This window comes from Macaca mulatta, chromosome 12 (assembly GCF_049350105.2).
Source record: "Macaca mulatta isolate MMU2019108-1 chromosome 12, T2T-MMU8v2.0, whole genome shotgun sequence".
Classification (NCBI taxonomy): domain Eukaryota; kingdom Metazoa; phylum Chordata; class Mammalia; order Primates; family Cercopithecidae; genus Macaca; species Macaca mulatta.
Window position 1 is genome coordinate 108,277,695 of NC_133417.1, and position 20,049 is coordinate 108,297,743.

General features: G+C 37.6%; 1 protein-coding gene and 1 non-coding gene across 5 annotated transcripts in view; one reads left to right on the forward strand and one right to left on the reverse strand.

Moving 5' to 3' along the window:
• The window catches only part of NBEAL1 (neurobeachin like 1), a 207,187-nt gene that overhangs the window by 41,237 nt on the left and 145,901 nt on the right, over nt 1-20,049 (forward strand). For all 4 annotated transcript variants that reach the window (XR_013402118.1, XM_028830998.2, XM_015110738.3 and 1 more), the window contains exons 5-7: nt 6,292-6,373; nt 7,496-7,623; nt 18,073-18,155. Coding sequence is in view for 3 of the 4 variants with exons in the window: in XM_028830998.2 (XP_028686831.2) it covers nt 6,292-6,373; nt 7,496-7,623; nt 18,073-18,155 (293 nt within the window). In the remaining variant the exon portion in view is untranslated. The remainder of the gene's footprint in view (nt 1-6,291; nt 6,374-7,495; nt 7,624-18,072; nt 18,156-20,049) is intronic.
• On the reverse strand, nt 2,169-2,302 carry LOC114671611 (small nucleolar RNA SNORA1). The gene has a single exon (XR_003721645.1). It is a non-coding gene; the product is annotated as a small nucleolar RNA SNORA1 (small nucleolar RNA).

Consider the following 20,049-nt stretch of genomic DNA (forward strand, 5'->3'; position numbering starts at 1 on the left):
TAAAAAATACAAAAAACTAGCCGGGCGAGGTGGCGGGCGCCTGTAGTCTCAGCTACTCGGGAGGCTGAGGCAGGAGAATGGCGTAAACCCGGGAGGCAGAGCTTGCACTGAGCTGAGATCCGGCCACTGCACTCCAGCCTGGGCGACAGAGCAAGACTCTGTCTCAAAAAAAATAAAAAATAAAAAATAAAAAATTGTTACGTTACCAAAATAATAATTAATTTTATTTCTTATTAATGATGTTTGTAGTTCATATGGAACTTTAAAGAGTAAGTGCGCTTTTTGCAGTAGGCTTATGGTTTGTTAGTATGTTGGAAGTCCTTTTAGTTACTATACCTAGTTATAGCAACATTAGCCAAGATTTTACAAAATTATATTAAAGTCAATGACAGTTTTTCTTCAGCAAGAAATTACTATACCAGTATTTTTCTTATGGTTCTCACCTGTAAATGTATATGTATTTTTATTACTCTCTGTTATTTGTGAAAATAAATCAGATATTTCATTTTATCATTTTACCAAATAAAGTGTAATTATCCTATAAGTTATCATATTTCCCACATTTATAAATTAGGTCTGTGGTGCTTACATTTTGGTATGCATAAATAACAACAAGGAAGCTTAGTAGAATATAGAGCTTGAGCCTTGCTTATGGAAATTCTGTTTCAAAAGGGCTCAAAATCTGGATTTTTCAAGCATTCCACATTCATCTGCATATAAGAATTCAAGAACCATTGGTTTAGGGGCATCTGCATATAAGAATTCAAGAACCATTGGTTTATTGGTTCATATTCCTCTTGAAACCTATCTTCATTTCGGAAGCCACATTCTATATCTTTAAATCTATTTTCTTTTTGGGCGCCACTTTCTGTAACATACATTATTTGTTTTATAAATATTTTATAATTAATTAGTAGATGAATAGGGACTGAATTTTCCTCTTAGTCACCTTTGGCTTAATTTCTCATTGCCTTTGCAGGAATTATGGAATGACTGAGCAATAATTTCTAAAACATTTCACCCCTAATTTAGGCTCTCCCAGAGCCTTAGACATGTTTTTATTTTTGTGTTTTTCCTCATCCTTACAATTTGGAAACATAATACAAGAATTATAAGGGTTGAAGGATGCAGCCGGGTACGGTGGCTCACACCTGTAATCCCAGCACTTTGGGAGGCCGAGGAGGTGTATCACTTGAGGTCAGGAGTTTGAGACCAGCTTAGCCAACATGGTGAAACCCTGTCTCTCCAAAAAAATACAAAAATTAGCCAGGCGTGGTGGCGGGTGCCTGAAATCCCAGCTACTCAGGAGGCTGAGAGGCAGGAGAATTGCTTGAACCTGGGAGGCGGAGGTTTCAGTGAGCCGAGATCGTGCTATTGCACTTCAGCCTGGGTGACAGAGCGAGACTCTTCTCAAAAAAAAAAAAAAAAAAAAAAGGTTAAAGGAAATGGGTTTATTCAGGTAGTAAGACATAGTTGATCTCTGATAATTTGCTATATTTTCCTGCTAGCTACCTACTACAATTTTGCTGAAATCAAAAATCCTACAGATATTTGTTGTAAATTCATTATATTTAGATTTTGGTAATAGAGGGAAGCACTGGAAATGCTCAACACATTTTTTTGGTTGAAAAAAATGTTTTGGGTAGGAGATAGTTTCTAATTATAAATTTAATGTTTAATAGCTACCAGTCACAGAACATGTTTCTATTTCCAGAGACCTCACTTTACGTTTTTAAAGCTCCTTTTAAAAACTTTAATACACTTTATGTTTTAGAGCTGTTTTTATATAAATCTAGAATTCCCGCATACTCCTTTCCCATACCCCTCAGTTTCCTCTATTATTAATATCTTACATTAGTATGATACATTTATTACGGCTGATGAACCAGTATTTATATATTATTAACTAAGGTCCATATGCACGTTAGGGTTCACTATTTGTGTTGCATAGTTTCATGGGTTTTGACTAATTTATATTGTCATATATAAATTTGACATAATCCATCATTATAGGATCATATAGAATAGTTTCCCTACACTAAAAATGGCCTGTGCTCCACATATTCATTCCTTACACACCCACACACATATACACACACACCCCACACCCCTTCCCGCCCCAACCTCTGGCAACCACTGATTTTTTTTTTTTTTCTCATAAGTATATCAAATGTTACAGGTCTCATTGTCACCACTGCAATGTGTGTACTGTGATGGAAGCATAGCCTCTGTCTCAGTTTAGCCACATTAACTTTTTTGGACACCATGATCAACAGTACCCATTCTCATCTAGAATGAGGCTTAACCACTGATATTTTAATGGTGTCTTTAGTTTTGCTTTCACCAGAGTGTCATAATTAGAATCATACAGAATGTAGCCTTTTCAGACTGGCTTCCTTCACTTAGCAATATGCATTTAAGGGTCCCGCATGACTTTTCTTGTTTGTTTGTTTGTTTGTTTGTTAGACAAGGTCTTACTCTGTCAACTACACTGGAGTGCAGTGGCTTGGTAAGGGCTCTTTGCATCCTTGACCTCCCGGTCTCATTATCTTTCCACCTCAGCCTCTGAGTAGCTGAGACTACAGGTACATGCTACCATGCCCAGTTATTATTATTATTATTTTGTATTTTTTGTAGAAAAGGAGTTTCGCCATGTTGCCCAAGCTGGTCTCAAACTCCAGGGCTCAAGCGATCCTTCTGCCTTGATCAAACGGGGACTATAGGCATGAGCCACCGTACCTGACCCTCCTCCATGTCTTTTTGTAGCTTGATAGCCCATTTCTTTTTGTCACAGAATAATACTCTACTTATGGACATACCACAGTTTGTTTATTCATTCCCCTGTTGCAGGACATCTTGGTTACTTCCAGTTTTTGGCAGTCATGAATAAAGCTGCTACAAACATCTGTGTGCAGATTTTGCATACACATAAGTTTTGAACTCATTTAGGTAAATACTGAAGAATATAATTGCTGTGTCATATGGTAAGCTTATGTTTAGCTTTGTCAGTGCAAAATTGTCTTCCAAAATGGCTATACCATTTTGCATTCCCACCAACAATGAATGAGAGTTCCTGTTGCTCTCTATGGTTTCCAATACTGGATTATACTGTTCTTTTAGATTTTAGTCGTTTTAATAGGTGTTTGTAGTATCTCATTGTTTTAATTTGCAATTTCCTAATGACAAAAGATGTTCACCATCTTTTCATATGGCTATATACCATTTGTATCTTCTTTGGTAAAGTGTCTATTTAGATCTTTTGCTCATTTTTAAAAATTGGGTTGTTTTCTTATTAAGTTTTAAGACATCTTTGACTGTTTTGAGATGTAATTCCTTTATCAGTTATCTGGGTTTTTTTGTTTTTTGTTTTTTGTTTTTTGTAGTTGTCGTTGTGGTTTTGAGACAGGTTTTTACTCTGTTGCCCAGGTGCAATGAGTTCTGTTGCCTGAGGTGCAGTGGCGTGATCATAGCTCACTGCATCCTCAAGTTATCCTCCTACTTCAGTACCCCACACCCCAAGTAATTGGGACCACAGGTACATGCCACCATACTTGGCTGATGTTTTTTAATTTTTTATTTTTTGTAGAGATGAGGTCTCGCTATATTGCCCAGGCTGGTCTGTAACTCCTGGGCTCAAGCGATCCTCCCACCTCACCCTCCCAAAATATTGGGATTACAGGCATGAGCCACTGTGTCTGGCAGGTATCTGGTTTGTAAATATTTTTTGATAGTCTGTGACTTGTCTTTTTATTCTTTTAATAGTGTTTTGCAAAGCAGAAGCTTTTAATTTTAATGAAGTTTGACTTAACTTTTTTCTTTCATGGATTATGCTTTTTTAAAAAAATTGAGACAGAGTCTTGCTCCATCACCCAGGCTGGAGTGTACTGACATGATCATGGCTCACTACAGCCTCAATCTCCCTGGCTCAAGTGATCCTCCCACCTCAACCTTCTGAGTAGCTGGTAGGCACACCACCATGTCTGGCCAATTGTTTTAAAAAAAATTATTGTCCTGCTGGCTGGGCACAGTGGCTCAGGCCTGTAATCCCAGCACTTTGAGAGGCCGAGGCAAGCCGATCATTTGAGTTCAGGAGTTCCAGACCAGCCTGGCCAACATAGTGAAACCCCGTCTCTACTAAAAATACAAAAATTAGCTAGGAATGGCGCCACACACTTGTAATCCCAGCTACTTGGGAGGCTGAGGCGGGAGAATTGCTTTAACCCAGGAGGCGGAGGTTGCAGTGAGCCGAGATCACGCCACGGCACTCCAGCCTGGGTGACAGAGCAAGACTCCATCTCAAAAAAAAAAAAAATTTTTTTTTAAATTACTGTCTTGCTATGTTGCCCAGGCTAGTCTCGAATTCCTGGGCTCATGTAATCCTCCTGCCTCAGCTTCTCAAAGTGTTGGGATTACAGACAGGCATGAACCACTACACCCAACCTCTTTTTCTTTTACTTTTGCTCATATTGTAGGTCTGTTTCTTTTGTGTATTGTTTCTTTTGATTTTCAAACTTGTGTTGCCTTCTCATGTAAGTTGTTATTTTTGAGTAAGTGTTGGTTATTATTTTTGAAAAATCGTAGAGATACTTTTAGGCTGGGGATACTACTGTCTTTGTTCTCAGTTAATGTACATTAGTTTTTGGAAAAGTATCCCTCTAATACAGTGAATGATTAAGCTGACTTGGACTTAGTCTCTGTGACTACTAATCTATTTTCATTTCACCTTTACTTCTTGAGTGTTGCCTTTTGGGATCTTAAGCCACAGCCTTAGAGACAGTCATTTTCGGGCTCTGAATTCTAATTTTTGTCCCTTTTGAGCACTGTGAGACTGTCAGATGCAATCAGCAGCTTCTTATTGTTTCATCTACCCCTGTCAGGACTGGTAGAAGTCATTAGTGCAAAAATGGATCTAAATGCAGCTCTCATATCTTTCTGTGTTTCTTTGTTCTGTATCTTGGATCTGTGGTTTTTCACTTCCTTATTAATTTTCCCCTGACTTTAAACAGATTTTTAAAAAAATGTTTTGTCCATGTTTTCTAGTTGTTGTCAGGGAGAGGACTGATCTTAGTCCACTATTATTGGAAGCAGAATTCTTGCAGAAGCTTCCAATTTTGCCTCTGCCTTACCCTGTTTTCTCCAAGTTGTCATGCCAGTCTGACTTCTTACATTAAGAAGTCTGTTGGTTGGGTGGGTGTGGTGGCTGACACCTGTAATCCCAGCCCTTTGGGAGGCTGAGGCGGGAGGATTGCTTGAGCCTGGGAGTTCAAGACCAGCCTGGGCAACAAAGTGAGACCCTCATCTCAACAAAAAATTTTAAAAGTTAGCCAGGGCTAGTGGCACATACCTGTAGTCCCAGCTTCTCAGGAAGTTGGGGTGGGAGGATTACATGAGCCCAAGAGTTTGATGCTGCAGAACACTATGATTGTACCACTTTGCTCTAGCCTGGGCAGCCGAGCAAGACCCCATCTCTTAAAAAAGAAGAAGTCTATTCATTCTGTTAATTTTTCTAAAATTAGCATTTACTGGATTTTAAGACATAAAATGTTTTACAAGATCACAATATCTCATAACAAAATTAATGAATGTTGCTTTTTTATTATGTCAAGGAAAAGATTTTAGATATAATGAATATTATCATGTTTTACCTCAGTCTTATAAAAATGGAATAAAAATGAGGGACCACATTTTAGTTAAACACCAAGCACTTACAAACCCACTGCTTTAAACAAAATATGATGCTGTGCCCTCTTAGAGTGAGTAAAGATGCTGTTAGCCCTTTTTCAAGGACTTTTAATGTAGTTGAGGAAATATGACAGCCTTAAAAGGGAACTGTAATTCAAAAAGCAAAGTGAAGATGATTATACTGCACATGTGTTATAATGCCAACAGTATATACGGAAAAGAAAACTAAGAATCTGCATAGGGACAAAAAATCTGTAAGGAAATAATGTAGATGTACATAGTTTCTTATTTTGAGATTGCAAGATATTGGTGTTTATTTTTTCTTTTCTGTTTCTACTTTGTGATATTTTCCAATTTTCAGTAATAAATAGAGGCTAATCAGCATATACTTTTTAAACATTCTCTGTCTATAGTAGTTAAATGGTGCTTGAGGTATATTTCACAGTCTTGGTGGGAGAGCAGTTATATAACCATATTGATTTTATGTTTTAATAAATGTCATTTGCATTTTGTTTGCCAACTTGTGTTCTCATAATTCAAGCTGAATTCACGAACATATGTTTTGTTCAACATTCATGTGTAAAAAATTAAAGTCTCTTTTTCTCACAGAAATCTATCAAATGTGGAAGAAATTGGGACTTGCTCGTACATTAATTATGTCATCACCATGACAACGCTCTATATTCAGCAAGTAGGTGTGAACTAATCATTTTTGTCACTTTACTGAGAGCAACTAGGTTTTACTTTTTGTTTGTTTGTTTGTTTGAGATGAAGTTTCACTCTTGTTGCCCAGGCTGGAGTACAATGGCCCGATCTCGGCTCACCACAGCCTCCACCTCCCGGGTTCAAGCGAGTCTCCTGCCTCAGCCTCGCAAGTAGCTGGGATTACAGGCATGTCCCACTGCGCCCGGCCGACTTTTGTATTTTTAGTAGAGACGGGGTTTCTCCATGTTGGTTAGGCTGGTCTCAAACTCCTGACCTCAGGTGATCTGCCTGCCTCGGCCTCCCAGAGTGCTGGGATTACAGGCGTGAGCCACCGAGCCCGGCCTACTTTTTTTTTATATTATAGTCAGTATAGTTAAATATTTTCAAAAGAGGTAATAATTGAGAAGAGACTTAAACTTATTGTTGGGTAATATATATTTCAGAAATCTTGTACATATTACCTAAATGTAGACAAGTAGTTATTATATATACTGTTATTTAATTTAAAAATTTAAGTGTTGGCCGGGCGCGGTGGCTCAAGCCTGTAATCCCAGCACTTTGGGAGGCCGAGACGGGCGGATCACAAGGTCAGGAGATCGAGACCATCCTGGCTAACACGGCGAAACCCCGTCTCTACTAAAAACACAAAAAATTAGCCGGGCGAGGTGGCGGCGCCTGTGGTCCCAGCTACTCGGGAGGCTGAGGCAGGAGAATGGCGTGAACCCGGGAGGCGGAGCTTGCAGTGAGCTGAGATCTGGCCACTGCACTCCAGCCTGGGCGACAGAGCGAGACTCCGTCTCCAAAAAAAAAAAAAAAAAAATTCAAGTGTTTTATTAATGGCTTTTAAAATGATACAATTTGTGATTTTTATGTATTATTTATCACATATCCTTCTTACTGTAAACATTACTTTTTCAAAAGATGTTTGGCTATTTATTTTAAACCTATCATAGGACATGCTTAAAATCGTAGAGGCTGTATTCAGTCCATATGATTAAATGACTCTTTTAGTCTCAAAGGGAAAGTTTGGCTTATTTGAATACAAATGACTTATTGTTAGATGATAAGTAAGACATGTCTTTAATTTTATGTTTAACTTTGTTCTCAGTTAAAAAGCAAAAAAAAAGAGAAGGAAATGGCCGATCAGACATCTGTTGAAGAATTTGTGATCCATGCATTGGCATTTTGTGAAAGCTTATATGATCCATATCGGAATTGGAGACATAGAATTTCAGGGTATGTCTTATAAATAATAATGTTCATTTAAAACCTGAGTGTCATAATATATCTGATTCTTCAAAGCAGGTCTCCTCTATGAAAGCAATTGGAAAGAAGTATATAAGACCCACAGGTTTAACTCTGAGCTAGAGAAATATGTTGGAGGGAATGAATTAGTGATAAATTCTACTTCTGAATAATTACATATACCCTGAACTTGTATTTTGCAATACAATTTTGAGTACTAATAATCTGATAAGAAATGTTAAAGGCGTAGTAACATCAAATACAGTATAAATGTTTTTCAGGAAAAGTTCTTTTTTTAAAAACGTACTTTATAATTAGAAAATGCTTTTTAGCAGTATTTTGTCCATTTCTTTTTTTTTTTTTTTTTTTTTGAGATGGAGTTTTGCTGTCACCAGGCTGGAGTGCAGTGGCATGATCTCAGTTCACTGCAACCTCTGCCTCCCAGGTTCAAGCAGTTTTCCTGCCTCAGCCTCCTGCGTAGCTGGGATTACAAGAGTGCCCCACCACACCCGGCTAATTTTTGTATTTTTAGTAGAGATGGAATTTCACCATGTTGACCAGGATAGTGTCGATCTCCTGATTTCGTGATCTACCTGCCTTGGCCTCCCAAAGTGCTGGGAGCCACCGTGCCCGGCCTTTGTCCATTTATTTTTAACTGTAGAGTTTATGTCATCAGGATCCCATAAGGAAAACAGAAACCACACTAAATATTTTTATTTTTATTTTTAGACATGAGATCTCACTATGTTGCCCAGACTAGTCTTGAATTCCTAGGCTCAAATAGTCCTCCCACCTTAGCCTCCCAAAGTACTGGGATTATACCCATGAACCACTGCACCCAGCCTCCTCAAACTAGATATTTTAAAAGAGAGGATCTAATACAAGGAAATTGATAAACAAATATTAGAGAATTGACAAAGCAAAGGTAGGACATTAACTTTAGGAAACAGCTGCTTTCCCTGCAGTCATGGGAACAAAGGGAAGAGAATGAAGTTATCAGAATCTAGACTTTGGAGAAGATGCCCTACAGCACTGTGGTTCAGACCTCTGAGGAAGGAGCATTGCATAGCTGGTGCTGATATCTCTTGAGCGGTCAAGAGGCTCCTTCTGGGATTGCCAAAAATAAGCTGAAGACAGGAACCAACTGCCATTGCTACAATTAAGAATTCTTGCTGGTGTGATGCTGATGAGTATACAGAAAAAGAGCAGTGTGAACCAATCCTTGCTCTCTTTCTTCCACGCTTCATCTAGTACCCTCTATTAGGGAGCCCAAAAGGGAGGCAGCTGGAAAAAGAAAGTTTGCATGATGCCTGTCCCAGCATCACAAAGCAGAGAGAATATAGAAGAGTGGGTTGGTAGCTTGGTGACAATAGCTTAATTACCAGTACGGAGCTCAAAGAGAAGAATTTTAAAGTCACATACTGTTCTTACCTGTGGGCACAGATTACAAAGAATTGTATCATCACTCTCAATCAGACCTCTTTTTTAAATTTCCCAGATCTCCTCAAGATTTCCATTTTCATTTTCAACTTAGCCTGACCAATTTGTAAATAATTTCTACTTCCTGCAACTTGATTGTGAAATTTCATTACTAAATTATTTTTATAGATTTTTCAGGGTTTCCAGGGTAGTATAGCCCCCATACCATTAGATGATGGTGAAGAATTGATAACCAAGGGAACATTTATATATACTATGTGGTAGCACTTTTTGTATGTTCTATATAGTGATATAATATTTTATTGAAATCAGAATACATCCTTGGAGATGGAGATTGGGAAAATGTTGGTTAAAGATACAAAATTTCAGTTAGACAGGAGGAATAAATTATGCATCAGTAACAAACAAGGGAATTAGAATAACAAAAGATTTACTTCTTTTTCATGTTGTCTGTCTATTGTGGGTAAGCAGAGAGCCTCTACTCATCATAGTCACTAAAGGTCCCAGGCTAACAGAGCAGCCAGCATTTTAGCCTTTGTAGTCACCAAGTGTGAGAGAAAAAGTTTTGAAAGGTGTCAAATTGGCAATTTAATGTTCTTGTCTTGTCTGGTCATGCTACATGACACATGTTATTTTCATTCTGAACTCATTGGCCAGAACTGTGATTACATGTCCCCGTCTGTCCCTGTCTACTACAGTGGGGCCAAGTTAAAATCTACCATGTGACTAGAAGGGGTAGAAATAGTTGGCAATTAGTGCTGTGACTACTTTTTATCTCTGCTTATGCCCTGCTTATGAGTCTTTAAAAGTACAAAAAGGGAGCCGGATGTGGTGGCTCATGCCTGTTGTCCCAGCTACTGGGGATGCTGAGGTGGGAGGACTGCTTGAGCCTAAGAGTTCAAGGCTTCAGTTAGCTATAGAGACCTGTCTTTTTAAAAAACGATACAAAGAGACACTTAACAGTGCTTCATCTGTAGTCTTTATACTCATTAGCACTTTGGTTCTAACTAATCAGCGTTCCCGCATTTTGACATGTATGCCAGAGATTTCTCTAAGGAAAGTGTATCTCTTCCTCCTCTTCCTCCTACTCTTGCTACTTCTCCATCCTCCGCCTTAGACTTTTCAGCAATGGCAAATCTAAGGGAACATATTTTAAGTTTTGAAACAATGGCATAACTTTTCTTTATAGACAGCAAGACAGATACAGAAAGAGGAACATAAAACCAGTCTGAAAATGGCAGAAGAGAGGCTTTTAAAGGAATCTTTAATAATAGCAAAATGAATTTAAAGATGGGGAGAGAAGATTTATTAAAGGTAGTTTTGATAACAAATTAGATAAAATTGGTAGCTAAAAACAGTTTTTGAGAGTCAAAAAGAAGAAAAATTTTTTGATAACAACTCTTTATTAAAAAGGAAAATACAACAAATATTATTACACCAAAAAAGAGTAATTTTCCTATATAATGTAGAAAACATATACAGATAACCAAAACTTGCCAGATGAGGCCAGTGAGAAAATTCCAAATGTTAACAAAACCACATTTTTCAATGGCCCATTAATCAGAGAACTTTAAAAATTACATAAAAATTAAAATTACCTTCATATAGGAATACATTTTAATTTACCCAGAGATCCAACACACTTAAGAGAGAAGAATTTTACTAATTTAATTTTTTAAAAATCCACTACCTATTAAACTCATGTAGCATTGCTGAAAGAGTATCTACAGAATTTTCACATTGAGGTTTTCTTGCGGAAGTAGAAATCAAAAGTACAGAGACCCTCTTTAGCAATGAACCACTGATAAGCAAAATATTTACAATGAGAATAACATTCCACTTATGTGCATTTCTGAGCATTAATTTACATCAGGCTTTCCAGTTTACCAACTTTTATAGAATTTCTTCCTAGTGAGAGTTTTACAAAACTTTTGAAGTAATTGTTAAATTTAAAAACATTTCTGTATTTTCTACACTGCTATGCTTCCAATCCAGAGTGCTCTCACATTTATAAGGTCCATCTACAGTTTGTTACCATGTATCTTGAACATGTGTTAGACAATTAGACAAATGAAGGTACTCTCACACTCTGTACATTTATAGGAGTTTTTAAAAAATGAGTTCAAGTATCAAATGAAACTTATGAACTAAAGAAATTACCACACATTTAAATTTATAAGGCTTATCTCCACTGACTTCTTACATATTTCAAAGAAAAATGGAAGAACTGAAGGCTTTGCCACATTTCTAAGAATTATAGGGTTTTTCTCTATTGGGAACCCTTTTACGTCCTTGAAAGAAATTGGGAAAACTGAGGACTTTGCCAGTTTTTTTACATTCATTTTTCCCCCAGTAGGAGTTTTTCTTAGTTTTCAAAGGGAACGGGGAAAATTGCATGTTTTCCAGTATTCCTCACAATCCCACTATGTGTTTTTTCATTTGTTCTAATAGAACTAGAACATCTGAAGTCTTTACCACATTTCTTCCATTCACATGGTTTTTTTCCAATATGACTTCTTTCATGCTGTTGAAAGGATCTGGGAGAAGAGAAGGCTTTACCACTTTACTTATATCCAAGGGTTTCTCTTCAGTTTGAGTTCTTTCATGTCATCAAAGGGAACTGGAAAGTGTGAATGATTTACCACATTTTTGACATTCCCAAGGCTTTTCTCCACTGTGAGCCTTTGTATGCTTACGAAGGAAACTGGAAGTTGTAAAGGCTTTACCACATTCTCTGCATCTATAGGGTTTCTCTCCAGTATGAATCATTTCATGTTGTTGAAGGACATAGGAAGAAGTTAATAATTTATCACATTTCTTGCTTGTATACGGTTTCTCTCCTCTATGAGTTCTTTCATGTTCGTGACGTTTCTGGAATAATCGAAGTCTTTACCACAATGTTTACATTTATAGGATTTTTTTTCTCCAGTGTGAGTTTTCTGGTGCATTTTAAATAAACTGGGGAAAATAAAGTTTTCCCCACATACTGTACATTTATAAAATCCATTATCACTGTGCATTACCATGTGTCTTCAAACACCTGTGAGAGAAAGGCTTTCCCACATTGTTTACATTTATATGGCTTCATTTCACAGTCCTCACACTCAAATAGTTTGTGTCCAGAGTGAGATACAATATACCTGTGAGACACAATATACCTATGTAGAGATGTATGACATATGAAGACTTTTCCACACATTCTGCATACACATGATTTTACTTCAGTAGAAACTTTCTTGTTCAGATTAAGATTTGAATTCTGGCTGAAGGTATCTCCACATTGACTATTTTGTTTACCTTCACACAGTCTCTCTACCATATGACTTACATTTCTCCCATATTTTCTGACTGGATCGTCAACATTCTGGTCTTCCCATTTGTTTCCTGTAGAAGCCAAATTCCTGAAGGTTTCCTGTGTCACATCTCTATAAGAGTTTCTTCTGGGAAAAATCCAGCAACGCCCACTCCTTCTGGGTGAAGGTCACAGCCACATCCTCAAAAGTCACTGAGTCCACATTCCAGCTTCCAGCATGCTCCGGCATCTTGCCCGGGGATCTTGCAGGGCCTGCAGGTCACAGGCAACAGAGGCTGCCACAGAACCACCTAAGGCCTCTCAGAGCTGAGGAGAGGGAGCCCGAGCTAGGAGCACAGCCCAGAGACCCAAAAAGAAGAAAATTTTATATGCTATTAACATAATATAGGAAGATAATTCTGCTTATGTAAGATGGCAACAGAAAGGGGGGCAAAGTAGAGGATGAGTAGCAGCATTTAACGAATGCATGCATATATTTGCCAGGAATTACATTAGAAGCCGTGTATGTATTATCTAATATGCACAGCAATCTTGCCAGTAATGTAAGAACTGCTTCAAAGATAAATGATAAAGCAGGGAATTCAGACTTGGGTTTCTTTGACTTTGACAGGGAGATTAAAAAATGGAATTAGGAGAAATCCGTTGCTCATAGAAGACTTATAGAAAGGAATCTACAGCAATAATTTACACCTTATTTATTAGTCTGATTCTGAAATTAAGTGGAAATTAAGAAGATATATATTTTCTTATTCATTGTTTGTGTTTATTGCTTACCAAAATAGCTAAAGCAGGTTAGAATAGATTTAATTAAAATTAACATAATTCCAAATACAGAGCCATTTAAAACTATTTCTTTTCTTATTTGATGAAAACAAATAGATGCTTTTTGTAGATTTGATTAATCTGTTATCTCAATTTTGATTCTACTTACAAAATCTCAGAAAGTTGGAAAGATTTCCTCAAGTGGAACTAAAATAAGTATAGGGAAATAAATCAGCCAGGCATGGTGGCTCACACCTGTAATCCCAGCACTTTAGGAGGCCAAGGCAGGAGGACTGGTTGAGGCCAGGAGTATAAGACCCCATCTAGAAAAAAAAGAAAAAAAAAATTAGCCGGGTGTGGTGATATGTGCCTGTAGTTCCAAGTACTTGGGAGGCTGAGGTGAGAGGATCACTGAGCCCAGGAGTTGAAGCCTGCAGTGAGCTATGGTCACACTATTGCATTCCAACCTGGGTGACAGCAAAACCTGAAAGAGAGAAAATGGAGGGAGGGAGGAAGGAAAGGAGGGATGGAGAAAAGGAGAGTAGAGGAGAAAGGAGTGGAAAAAGGAAGGAAAGGAAAGAGGGAGGGAGGGAAGGAAGGAGAAGAGAGAGAGAGAGAAGAAGAAAGAGGAAGAAGAAGGAGAAGAAGAAAGAAGAAGAAGAGAAAAGAGAAAAAGAAATCTTCCTTCAGTGTGACTTGTTCATTCATTTAAACATTTGTTCAAAAATATACTTACTGAGTTCCTACTTTGTGACTAGTGCAAGTTTAGTAGGATTCCTTGCCTTGCCAAGAGAAAAAGAATTATGTTAAGGTATGCCCTGTACCTCCTACTTATCAAACCTGGGACAATATATGTACAAAATAATTACAGTAATGAATTATGTAACCATTCAGGAAGAAAATTTATGAGTTCATACCAGTGATAGATAAGGGAGAAGTGAAGGGTGTTGCTTACAGTAAAATTCCAAGTGTCAATTAGTAAATATAGAGGGGATGCTGGAGTTGGGGGAAAAAAACACATTTTGGACACATCATAGTAAGATTGGATCAGGCAAGAATCATTCATGGATGTTAAACCTAGGGGGATGTTTTGGTTGGGAGCATGATGTGTGTATGTTTTTTGTTTGTTTGTTTGTTTTTTTGAGGTGGAGTCTTGCTCTGTCGCCCAGGCTGAAGTGCAATACCGTGATCTCAGCTCACTGCAACCTCTGCCTCACAGGTTCAAACAATTCTCCTGCCTCAGCCTCCCAAGCAGCTGGGATTACAGGCGTGCACCACCACGCCCGGCTAATTTTTTATTTTTAGTCAAGACAGGGTTTCACCATATTGGCCAGACAGGTCTTGAACTCCTGACCTCAGGTGATCCGCCTGCGTCAGCCTCCCAAAGTGCTAGGATTATAGGTGTGAGCCACTGCGCGCAGCCATGTGTGTGGTTTTAAAATGTCTCCCCACAATTACTTATTACTTGTAATTGAAAAATTAGTAATTATTTTGGACAGTACTGGACCAAATAATCCAGTTGGTTGGATGATCAAAATTAACTGATTATCAGTAAGAAGTAGATGGGTATCATGTCCTCCACATGTGATAACCCTGAGAAGAACACGTCATTGCTTATGTGTTATTCCAGCCAAGCATGCATAGTCTGAATCTAATTGTGAGAAAACAAGTAAACCCCAAGTGAAGAACATTCTAATTTTTAAAAAAAGGAAGGCTGGAGAACAACTTTCTTTAAAAATATCACAAAGAGGGATTCTGGAAATGTTTTAGATTAAAAGAGGCTAAAGAGACACTAAATGCAATACCTCACCCTAGCCTGGAAGCTGTATTGGAAGAGAGAAATGCTACAAAGGATGTTAGTGGGTGAATTGACAAAACTGGAATATGGTTGGTAGATTACATAAAAGTGTTGTATCAGTGTTAAATTTACTGAAGTTTATAACTATACTATGGTGTTATATAAGACTATATCCCTATTAGTAAATATTCACTACAATATTAAGAGATGAAGGACCATGATATATGTGATTTTCTATATATAATGAGGCCGGGCACAGTGGCTCATGCCTGTGGGACACTTTGGGAGGCTGAGGTAGGAGGATCACTTAAACCCAGGAGTTAGAGACCAACCTGGGAAACATAGCAGGACCCCATCCTCACAAAAAATAAAAAAAAAATTAACTGCCTATGGTGGCTTGCACCTGTGGTCCTAGCTTTGCAGGAGGCTGAGATGGGAAGATGGCTTGAGCCCAGGAGTTAGAGGTTACAGTGAACTAGGATAGCACCACTTCACTCCAGTCTGGGCAATAGAGCAAGACCCTGTCTCTAAAAGAAAAAAAAAAATTCGGGATAAAGTGTTAACAGTGAACTTGGGTAAACTCTATTTGATGTTCTTTTTTTTTTTTTTTGAGACGGAGTCTCACTGTGTCTCCCAGGCTGGAGTGCAGTGGCGTGATCTCGGCTCACTGCAAGCTCCGCCTCCTGGGTTCATGCCATTCTCCCGCCTCAGCCTCCCAAGTAGCTGAGACTACAGGCGCCCGCCACCACGCCCGGCTAATTTTTTTTGTATTTTTAGTAGAGACGGGGTTTCACCATGTTAGCCAGGATAGTCTCGATCTCCTGACCTCGTGATCCACCCGCCTTGGCCTCCCAAAGTGCTGGGATTACAGGCTTGAGCCACCGCGCCCGGCCTATTTGATGTTCTTTGATCTATTCTTATTGTTGCAACTTTTGCCAAAACTTGAATTTTTTCCAAATAAAATTAAGAATAATGATTATGTCCTAGGTATGATGTGAGTACAAAAAAGAAGCATGGTGGCCGGGCGCCGTGGCTCACGCCTGTAATCCCAGCACTTTGAGAGGCCAAGGCGGGTGGATCACGAGGTCAGGAGATCGAGACCATCCTGGCTAACACAGTGAAACCCCGTCTCTACTAAAAATACAAAAAAATTAGCCAGGTCTGGTGGCAGGCGCCTGTACTCTCAGCTACTCAGGAGGCTGAGGCAGGAGAATGGCGTGAACCTGGGAGGCGGAGCTTGCAGTGAGCTGAGGTTAGGCCACTACACTCCAGCCTGGGCGACAGAGCGAGACTACATCTCAAAAAAAAAAACAAACAGCAGCAGCAACATGGTTAAATCAACCAAGGACATAAACTTAGAAAACTGAGATGCAAATAAGTGTTTTACAGCCCTCTCAGACAACCAGTTGATAGGTATTACCATCTGCTAAATGCTAGATGCTTGGCCCAAATATCAAATAATAATGGAGCAATTAACTGTGCTACATTCTACAAATGGTATAAGACTAAGGTTCATTTTTAGCTCTACTAACTTATTGAAAACATGCAGTACAAACTGCTTGTGCTTTAATTTTTGTGTTCTAATGTGTGTAATAGTTCTCACCCCTTTTGTTTATGTTAGCATATTAAATTTTTACCACAAATATATTGGAAATTATGTGCATATGTTACATCTAATACAGGAACTTTAGAATGAGTCATTGATCACAAATTGTAGAAGTACATTTGTATTATGTTAATCAGGTGAGGATGTTTATTGTTTGTAGCGTAGGTTGTCTGGATAGGATACAAGCAATCTAACTAAATTATGGTCTTAGTTAATACCATAATTTATAATGGATGCACAAAATGATAATAATCCCATGGAAAAACCTAACTGAAAGCTGAATTAAATTTTATCCTTTTAAAATTAATTTTTTTACCACATGATTGAATTTTTTATTTGAAACTCCAGTGAATTTTGTATTGTTACAAAAACATGAAAATCTTTGATAATGGTCTTAATTAGATAGGAAGATCTATTAATGTTCTAACATGTTATGTTTGAAATTAAAATAAATACAGCTGGGTTCTGCCTTCCACACACTGGAAATAGGCATAGATTTGGAAAGCAGTGCAGTAGCAAATGAGGTCTAATATGATTTCTAATGAATTTGGATAGTAGATCTGGATCTTTGAACTCTTTATTTTGCTATCACTGAGTCCAGCTATGCTTATCCTATGTGGTTTGCTCTATGATGAATTGAAATTTCTTCTCAGGTTTGAAATAATTATAAGGAAAGTAATTTCAATAGCTCAATTATGGTCATTAAGAAGAAAGCATCTTAGACCAGTGCTTTATCAGTTGATCATATTTAGATGTACAGAATTTCTATGTGGCTGTCCTTTAAATATTTTCTATTTTTGTTGGCTTTAGTAATTTTAAATGCTTTTTTAGGGAATGAAAAAATATCTGTGATTTTGAAAATTTACCATCTACTAGTTGGAAGTATCATCATAATACTACACTTTATTCTCCAATCTCCACACCACTCTGCCCATCTAAAAGATTCATTTTGTATTGAATTGAAATGTTCTTGTTAAAAACACGGGCAATTTGTATTGGCTTTATCAAAGCCTGTAGAAAACATAATATCCATCAAAACTACTGAAATTGTCATTAAAAAACAGAAATAATCCCAGCCCATACTGGATCTGTATCCTCAAGATGAAAGAAGCTAATATATGGCCTCATTATTCATTATTATAAAGTTTCAGAAAGTGGCAGAGTAGCCTGGATTTCTGATAAAAATATTCTACTAGTCTGAGCTGTCAGTTTAGCGTTACTGCCGAACAAATTCTTGTACAGATTGGAAATTTTAAGGGTTGGCTTCTTGTTCATTTTATAGTTATTTGGAGATTTAACCTAGCTACCATGTTGCATAATTCAAAAAAATAAATCTTTTAATTGATGAACAGTTCAGTTATTTGCTAGACTTCTTTTCAAGATTATGTGAATCCTAGAGATACATGGTTCAAGACACAAATCAAAAGTAAAATATTAAATTTGTTTTATAATTGTTTTTGTAATTGTGCCATGTCTGCTTGCCCATGTTGTAATTTATTATTGACTTCTTTTTAATGATAGACGAAGCCTTAGTACTGTGGAAAAGAGCAGACAGAAATATAAACCAGCTTCTCTCACAGTGGAATTTGTCCCTTTCTTTTATCGTAAGTAACACCTCTAATTTCTCTTGCTATGATTATCATCTTACTCTGATTACTTTTTATTCTTACTCTGATTCTGATCTTGATTCAGCTTTGTTAATTTATAAAATAAAGGTTGTAAGAACTTGTCACTGGAGTAAGGTACATGATTTGTGTTTGGCTGCAATTATTGTATGTGGTTTTATTTAATGTGCTATTCTCAAAAAAATTTTTTTTAGAATAAAAATATTTTAATGATGGTGGTATATTTTATTTTATTTAGTTACTTTTTTATTGAGACGAAGTTGCATGCTGTTGCCCCAGGCTAGAGTACAGTGGCGCGATCTTGGTTCACCGCAGCCTCCACCTCCTGGATTCAAGCAGTTGTCCTGCTTCAGCCTCCCAAAAAGCTGGAATTACAGGCATAGGCCACCACACCCGGCTAATTTTTATATTTTTAGTAGAGACAGGGTTTCACCATGTTGGCCAGGCTGGTCTTGAACTCCTGACCTCAGATAATCCACGCACCTCAGCCTCCCAAAGTGCTGGGATTACAGGCATGAGCCACCATGCCCCATGCCCAACCAATGGTGGTATATTTTAGAACTTCAGAATTTTTACTGAAAATAGGAAACTTGAGAGAGTTAGCCCTATATATGTGACTTATATATGCCATCTTTCAAAAATATAGAATTTGCAGACTATAAAAGGAACACTGTGTGTACCTTGAGTATGTATTTCCCATTCAAATTTGTCACTTAACATTTTGCCATATTTGCTTCAGTTCTTTCTTTTCCCTGTGAAATGAAACAGGACAGAAATAGTCCTTTGATTGCTTGCTGAAGATGACTGCAGTACTGACTCTGCTTGACCACCAGTAGTGATACCTAGCTAACTAGGTAATGAAGCTCCACAGTAAACCATCTCTGGAAACTGGCTTCACTTACAGGATAGAGGACAGGAAACCTAGCATGCTAATAGAACAGTATAAGGTGTTTCTATTCATCAGGAGTCCTCACAGCCATCCAAGGGCTATTCTTAAGTCCTCCAAATGAGGTTATAAAATCAAATTGGTGTGTCAGGGAGCCACTTGGCTTAGAAGTAAAGTATCCCATGGAAGCCTTTGTCTCTTGTATATATAGGTTGTGCACATATTTTGTTAATTTATCCAAAAGTATTGTATATTTTGTATGCTTTGTAAATGGTTTATCTTATTCATTTTTGGGGAGAGATGCAGTCTCATTCTGTTGCTCAGGCTGAAGTACAGTAGTGCAATCATAGCTCGCTATATAACCTCCAACTTGTGAGCTCAGGTGGTCCTCTCACATCAGCCTCCCAAATATCTAAGACTATAGGCATGTGCCACTGTGCCTGGCTAATATAAACAATTTTTTTTACGGAGACAGAGTCTCACTGTGTTGCCTAGGCTGTTCTCAGACTCCTGGCCTCAAGTGATCCTCCCACCTCAGCCTCTCAAAGTATTGGGATTACAGGTGAGAGCCACCATGCCCAGCCTGATTTGTTTTAAATTGTATTTTTCATTTTTAAAACTTGTATATAGAAATATAATTTGTTTTTGTGTATTGACTTTTATATCCTTGTTCCCACATGTAGAAGGGAAAAAATTCAGTCTTTCACCATTAAATATGTTATTAGCTATATGTTTTTAAAAATAGATGCCCTTTATTAAGTAGAAGAAGTCTTATTCTAACTCTACTTTGCTAATAGTTTTTATTACTGAATGGACGTTGACTTTTTTTTTTTTTTTTTACATACTTTTACTACATCTATTTGAGGTGCTTGTTAATTGGCAAAGTACATAGGTTGATTTTCAAATATTAAACTAACATCATATTTCTGGCCTAAACTACCTTTGGTTGTGATTATATAGTTAATTTTTATTTGTCTCTCTCTCTCT